This window comes from Macadamia integrifolia, chromosome 2 (genome assembly GCF_013358625.1).
Source record: "Macadamia integrifolia cultivar HAES 741 chromosome 2, SCU_Mint_v3, whole genome shotgun sequence".
Classification (NCBI taxonomy): Eukaryota; Viridiplantae; Streptophyta; class Magnoliopsida; order Proteales; family Proteaceae; genus Macadamia; species Macadamia integrifolia.
This window is the reverse complement of record NC_056558.1, coordinates 38,404,431-38,411,575: the sequence shown is the minus strand read 5'-3', so window position 1 is coordinate 38,411,575 and position 7,145 is coordinate 38,404,431. Positions and strand designations below refer to the sequence as shown.

The following is a 7,145-nucleotide window of genomic DNA, read 5'->3' as shown; positions in this document are numbered from 1 at the left end:
TGTCTAATGCGAGTTCAACTACCACCTCACCGCTGCCACCAACAGCACCACCACCTCCTCCTCCTTGACCGCCACTGCCATCACCACAACAACTACCACCACCATCACCACCCCCTCAATCACCTCCACTGCCACTGTTAGACCACCACCACCACCACCACTCCATTGCCATGACCACCACCACATCCTCCTCCATTGCCACAGCCACTGCCACTGCCACTGCCACCACCTGCACCTCCACCTATACTGCCACACCACCACCACCACCTCCACCGCCACCTCCTCCACCTCCATCTAAATCACTACACCACCACGACCTATGTTAAAATTTTGGGTATTGAATGACATTTTTTATATATGTTCTATACTCAGAAATTAATATGCATTTTTTTAATAAATGCATTTCTATTATTTTCCTAGCCCATAAATAAAAATCACTATACTTTATCAAACACGTTTTTTTTTTTGTCTAGAAATCAAACCCAGAAGTAGAAATAGAAAAATTCATTTATGGATAGAAATTTATCTCAGAAACAAAATGATTTTCATGCAGGCCGGTAGTCTTTGAGCTAGCTTTACATTTGCCTTTTCTCCAGTATTGATGGAAAAACAAACGGCAAAATGCGTTTAAAATAGTAACAAACAGGAACCGCAAGGATCGTGAATCAAGGGAAGGAAAGAATGAGACCATAATTTGGAAGTCACCCCCGACCGAGACCTAGATGGCAACCTAACCGCAGAAGAGAAAGGGAACACCTCCCAGAGCTAGAACACAGGCGCCCACCTCTCCGCCACCAGCACAAGTGAATAAGAGAAGATCACGTCTCCGAAGGCGGCGTTATCACGGTCTACAGGTCGAGTCACGAGATCTAAAGTGCAAGTACTCGACTCCGTGAATCAATAAATTCGGGTGGTGTTTAAACACGTTTTTGCTAACAAAGGTGATCATCCATCTCTCTTGTTACTTTTCATTTGAGATTGGAAATTTCAATGTGATAGACGTTATAATTCATCTTTAGCATTCATGGTACGATCATGATTAATTCAACCATAGCTTATCCACCTCCAACTTACTACAAGCTTGAACAACCATACATTCATATACAAGTTACAAGTTTACAGGCACTAAATTAAGATTCTCACTCTGCAACAAGGGCAGTGAGCACTGCTTTCTAGCCATGGCACCAAGCACCTCGAATGGAACCTATGAGCACAAGTCAGATGCAGTAGGGTCTCCCCATCCTTGAACCCTTCTAAGCAAACTGCACACCCGTCTTGGTCCGATGCCCTCCACCCCAATTTGGCCCAGCTGAATCTCTTGGCAGAGTCTGAAGTACTACTACTCTTCTTAGATCCAAACACCACTTTTGGCAAATCTCCAAGGACAACTGAGCCTGATCCCTTCCCACCATTTTCTTTGCTGCTCTGCCTGTATAGTCCATGACTGCTTATTCAGTACAGCAATATCTAACTGTTTTGAACAGTTTATTTATTAGAATCAAATTCAACGACCTACCTACCTACCTACCTTTTAGTTTCTGGTTTTTTTTGTGACCTTAGCTTCTCATCCAGTCTTCCCTTGGCTTCTCTAGCAACTCCTCCCAGTTCCTCATTCTGGAAGCTCTGATTTGGTTTGTTTCTTTGCTGGGTTTGTGTTGAAAACTCAAATTAATCCATTTCTAGAACTGTTATTCATGAATTAAAACTAGATACTGAGAGAAAGGAAATGGGTTCATGAGAAACAATACCAGTGAGGAGCTGCTTGAAGTGAGATGAGTTTCATGGCTGCTAATTCTATAGAGACAGAAAGATGAGCGCCTTGTTCTACCATTGCCTGCTGTGGACTGTGACTGATCAATCCATCCTCCTCCTTGATGGATTCGCCTTCTTCGGGCGCATTCCACACCAGGAAGCATTCCAGCCATTGATTCTTCCAAAGGCAAGCTCTTCTATCCTGAGTAAAAGTAAGCAACAGTTACCTAAGAAGATAAGAGATTGAAGCCAAATTCAAGATCTTGGCTGATACAAGCCGGGATATTCCATTGAACCTCAGAAAGACAGCTCTGCTTGTATCAGTTTCTAGTTCAATCCATGGATTTGAACCATCTTTTCCATAGTAATTTAAAAGAAATTGGGAATTTAGAGGTGGAACCACAGTCCATGGAAATGGGACTTGACAACCAAAAGCTTCTCTAATCATAATCAATCTCTCTCTCTCTCTCTCACTCACTAGTCAATAGTCACTATCCTCCAGGGGATCGGGATCGGACTCGTCTGTAGCGTACGTGCTATAGCACAGATCCAAGAGCTAGAGTCATTAGACACGCCATGTTGCGCGATAGAGGATCTCGGTCCCCACCAAGACCTCAACTGGCTGGATTTCTCACTCTGCGACTCACTAGCCAGAGCCCACGTAAGATGGGCCACGTTACTAACCAGACCTTTCTTCATCAGCATTCCCTTGAGGCCGTTACATACTTGGTTCTATGCGTTAATATCAAGAATTACGATCCACTACTAATGGGGCTACAAAGATGGTAGCAATTTTCAATCTAATACCATTCAATCCAGCCAAATATTGATCTATGATTGCAGATAACTTGTAGGGTAGATTGATGTGACACATTTTCGATCCAGGCCGTTGAAATGGAAGAATGATGCATGATGATTGATGGTCACGTGGAGATATATGGTCCATATGTACGTGATCATGTAGGATTTCTTTGATTTCTTTTGTAGCACATTTTGCCAATTGGAGAGCCATTGTCTCACCGTATTTGAAATGTGTGGTGATCTAATTAGAGACCCCCTATGGGACAAGATTTCACTGATTAACGAAGGTACATGCACCATGTCAGGGTTTTCATCACCACAAAAATTTTCAAGTCTCATGATAGGTTCCAAGAGAGTCCCAACGTGTAAAATTTGGGGAACTATTTTCTGTGGGGTAGTGGAGTTTCTGTGTATGCATAAGAGTCAAAGAAACGTATGAAGAAGCATCTATAAGGATGTCATTTTTCATTTTATAAGGACAGGTTGGTCATTTTGCTCCTCATGTGTCTAGACGGAGGGGCCATATTGGGAGAAACATTTTTTCCACAAATTTTTAGGGGTAAGGTTTTATGCACAGCTGTGTATGTATACTGTCATGACTTTCAATCATTAGGTAAGGGGCGAGGTGAAAAAGTGTAATAATACATCCTCTTTCAAATATACTAATTAAATAATAGAATACTACTTTAAATGCAATTGTAATTTATTTACAAAATTACCACCAAGTCTAGAATTTTTTTTTAAATCACAACCAGATAACCCTCTCAAGAAATTCATCATATTCGAGAAGCAGGTCTCATGTTAAGCATCTCTGTTATTCATAGATGAATATTGTGAATTCAATGTATCAATATATAACTAGTGTAAGCATCAACATTTGGTAAACTAAAATGCACAAAGTCCATTTATAACAATAAAAACCTCTCAATTATGAGAATCAAAATAATTATTGAATAGGTCATATTTTTAAACAACTAACGAAAGTCCATACAAGACTCTTAAGATGAATTAGTTTAATAAACATATAACATGGACAGAATTTTCAATTATATCCGTAGTTGTGAACAATTTAAGGTCTAACCTAAGGACAACCAATCACACATAAAACTAATGCAAAAATTTTTAATTTAAATTAGGTTTGATAGAATTACAAATCCAAAAGAATTTTTACATTTTTAGTAGATGATAATCCTATTTTGGAAAACATGACTCACCAAATTGGCTGAAATCGATTTATTTTATTTTACTTTTTCCCCCTTGTGGTTGGTCGGAGGATATTGGTAGATCCAGCGACTATTTGGGGACTATTTAAAAATATTTAGCTCAAGGGGTTCAATTCATATCAAGCCAGCTAGGAACCCCCACCCCCCCTTTTTGTTTTTTTTCGAAAATCACCATGATAGCCAAGCCCAGCACCCCAGGCCCCTACAGCCCTACCACTGTCCAAACAAAAATGCCCTCTCTCACACAAAATATATAAGGATTCGGTTTTTCCACATGGTGTAATGATTGCATAATTTTTTTATTTTTAAATACAAATTTCACTCTCCCTCTCTTCAATTCTTCTTGCAATCAAGCATAGCCTAAATAAACACTTAGGTATTTCATGTGCTAATTTAGATTAGACTTAAAATTTATAGATAGATAGACCCCAAATCTTTAATTCGCACGTCAAATTTAAGTTTACACATAATTTGCTAAGCGGCAAAGCAAAACATGCATTTCAAATTTTAAAAGAAATCTGACAATGTTTACAAAAACAATAGGTGTGAATGGACATAAATTGAAAGTGAATGATTGAATTTGAGGATAATATGGCACATGGCCCATTCATGTCATCCATCAGAAATCCAATGATCAAATATTCCTCATCACTTTTACATGCAGCAAAACTAGATGTGTTTATTACAAAGATACTTTCTTCAACAACTTTGTGGAAAAAAATTATGCAGAAAAAGAAAGGAAATAAAAAATGAAATCTTTTTTTGATATAATAGAAAAGGAAATCTCGTGAGTTAGAAATTCTTCCCTATGCTTTTTTATCATGTCCTTCTCTTCACTCACCACCTTTATTATTGTTGGATGGGACTCTTTCAACATTCAAGGGAATCTTAGACTTCGAACTCACCATCTTTATTATTGTTGGATGGGACTCTTTCAAGTTTCAACATTCAAGGAATCCCAGACTTTCATCAAATAGTAGGGGATGGTGAGGAGAAACTTTCTCCTCACTCAAATATATATTTAATTAAAAAAAAATGGGTCAAGGGAAAATTTGATACATCTACTTACGGTATTAAGACTGGTGTAAGATGGAGGAGAGTAGGGGTGTTGACTAGGGGCCCGTTTGATAATGTTTCTGCAGTTTCTGTTTCAAGAAACGACAGAAACATAAATTTCCATTTCTAGAAACAGAAACGGAATTGAAGGTGTTTGATAAGTCATGTTTTTAGAAGTCGATAGTAACCAATGAAAAAATGGCCACAAGTCGTTTCCAGAAATGGTAGGTCGTTTCTTGAACCATAAATAAGTAAAAATTTCTATTTCTATTTCTAAAAATAAGTGAAACGAAACAGTTTTATCAAACGTTTTTTACTCCTTTTCTGCTATTTCTGGAAACAGAAACGACAGAAACGCGTTTCTTGAAACAGAAACGCGCTTCTTGAAACAGAAACGGCAGAAACGAGTTTCTTGAAACGTTATCAAACGGGCCCTAGGTCTCACCATTTTTCCCCCTTACTTCTTGACTGCTTGAATAGGTAGTCAGGCATTCATATGATAGGCATTGATAGAATTATAAACAAACGGTCGGTTTTTGGGCTTTAATTGGGCCATTGATAATCAGGTTAAACGGCCTTTAAATATGCTATGGAGCCATGTACTATAAACTAGCTCAAATCAAATAGCCACACACACCCAATCGAAATCCGCCGATTGTTATTGATTAAATCAACAATAATTTAACCCTAAGGGTGTAGCTCAGTTGGCAAGGGCCAGCCCATGGCTTCTATGGTTCTCATAGGATTTGGTGCTAGCCGAGTGTATATGTGTGTGTATGTGTCTGTAGAAACATATACGTGTGCCCAAGGGACTAGTCCGGTCAAAGGTCCGAACACCCCTCTTTAATTTAAGAAAAATAAATAAATAATATAGGCTAAGATTAAGAATTTTACTTGGGTTAAACGTACCGATATCTTAAATATTGGTCGGTCCAGATCAGGCGACTGTCAAGCTGGATCTCTGCATCAGGAACGATCAAATAGTACCATCAGTCCAGGCTTGAGCAAATCGAGTTGATTTCTGGATACCCAAGGGGTTGGTCGTTGAGAATTGCCATGGGGTAACAACAAATATGTGGACTATTGTTTTGATTATTCTCACCATTGGATGGGTAGTGTCGTAGGGTATCTTCTATATATATAGACTACCATATCAAACTTAATAACTTGGAAACCCAAGGGGTTGGTCCAATAGTGATCTGATATGGTTCACGAACCTTAGGTTAAAGGTGTTAATTGGTTTGGTTTCAATGTAAATAATTCAATATAAGATTTTTAGGTAAAATCAAAGCGAATCAGTTAATAAACAGTTTAATATATTAAAACCGAAATTATTTATAAACAGTTTTGGTTTAAACAGTTTTCTTATGCTTTTTAATTTTTTATCCAAACAAATTAATTATCTTTATTATTATCTCTTTTTTTTGTGTGTATAATGGATGTAAAATTGTAACTTTGAATTTAATGGTTTATTGCTATATGAATTTTTTTAATACTTGTTTAATGTAAACTTTAATTTTTTTTGGTAGGTTTTTTTTTTTATTGAAATGTTTGTAAACTTACATTGAATAAATTAAACTCACTACGGATACGTTAATCGGTTTAACGGTTTATTTAAACGGTTTAAACTTTAAAACCAAAATTGAATCATGGTTTCACTTTTAAAACCAAAATCGAACCGTTTAATAAATGATTTCACAGTTTCAATGTAAACGGTTCGATTCAATTTTGGTAAATGATTTTGATTTCAAATCCACATCCTTACCTTAGGTAGCATATGAATTGGGTTCGAATCAACTTACCAGCTCCTTTGGGGTCACCACCAATGGGATTAATTTGGTTTCCGATTAATCCTGCTAAGTACCCGGTCCAGTGATTATGGGGTCGGCTGGATTTGGGGGAACAGTAACCCTCATTAGCCCCCCCCCCCCCAAAAAAAATCACTTAATAAATTGGAATGGAATTCTTCCTTTGCGGATCAAGTTTTTCTTTATCCATGATGAATAAAGAATCTCTTTACACACCACTTTTATGTTTATTGGATGAGACTTTTATGACTCTAAAGGTAGTTCCAAACTTTATCTAGTAGGGAGAGTATATGACTATATACGACCCTCGATTTTGAGAGAATGGGCCGATGAATACTTTCTCCTAGCATCGTTAGTAGTACAATGGAAAAATCTGATCAGATTGAAACATTATGTATGACTAAAAGGAGATGTGGAGGAAACCTAAATTATGAAATAAAAGGGAGCCTCCCCAACCCCAAGTCACTTCTTGTTCTTATTCTTCTTCTTCTTTTTTTTTTTTTTT

General features: G+C 37.6%; 1 protein-coding gene across 4 annotated transcripts; it reads right to left on the bottom strand.

Annotated features, from left to right (window-relative positions):
- Nucleotides 1-985: 985 nt before the first annotated feature.
- Nucleotides 986-2,247, bottom strand: LOC122059412 (probable E3 ubiquitin-protein ligase RHY1A). Of its 4 annotated transcripts, none has more exons than XM_042622202.1 (4): nucleotides 2,231-2,247; nucleotides 1,749-1,954; nucleotides 1,529-1,662; nucleotides 986-1,429 (listed from the first exon to the last, which is right to left on the bottom strand). In XM_042622202.1, the coding sequence occupies exons 2-4, from the start codon at nucleotides 1,923-1,925 to the stop codon at nucleotides 1,126-1,128; spliced, it is 615 nt and encodes a 204-aa protein (XP_042478136.1). In that variant the 5' UTR covers nucleotides 1,926-1,954; nucleotides 2,231-2,247; the 3' UTR covers nucleotides 986-1,125. The 4 variants fall into 4 exon arrangements, with proteins under 4 accessions (XP_042478136.1, XP_042478128.1, XP_042478121.1 ...); XM_042622194.1 differs by lacking the exon at nucleotides 2,231-2,247 and adding an exon at nucleotides 2,049-2,207; XM_042622187.1 differs by lacking the exon at nucleotides 2,231-2,247 and having other exon boundaries at nucleotides 1,749-2,207.
- Between the last annotated feature and the right edge of the window lie 4,898 nt (nucleotides 2,248-7,145).

Excerpts from the sequence above, each read along its gene's own strand:
- LOC122059412 (XM_042622202.1), bottom strand. The coding sequence starts at position 1,925 with ATGGCTGGAATGCTTCCTGGTGTGGAATGCGCCCGAAGAAGGCGAATC. Across the intron at positions 1,663-1,748 it reads CTTCAAGCAGCTCCTCACTG|TTTTCAACACAAACCCAGCA; the intron begins GTATTGTTTCTC and ends GATTAATTTGAG. Across the intron at positions 1,430-1,528 it reads AAAAAACCAGAAACTAAAAG|GCAGAGCAGCAAAGAAAATG; the intron begins GTAGGTAGGTAG and ends TGGACTATACAG.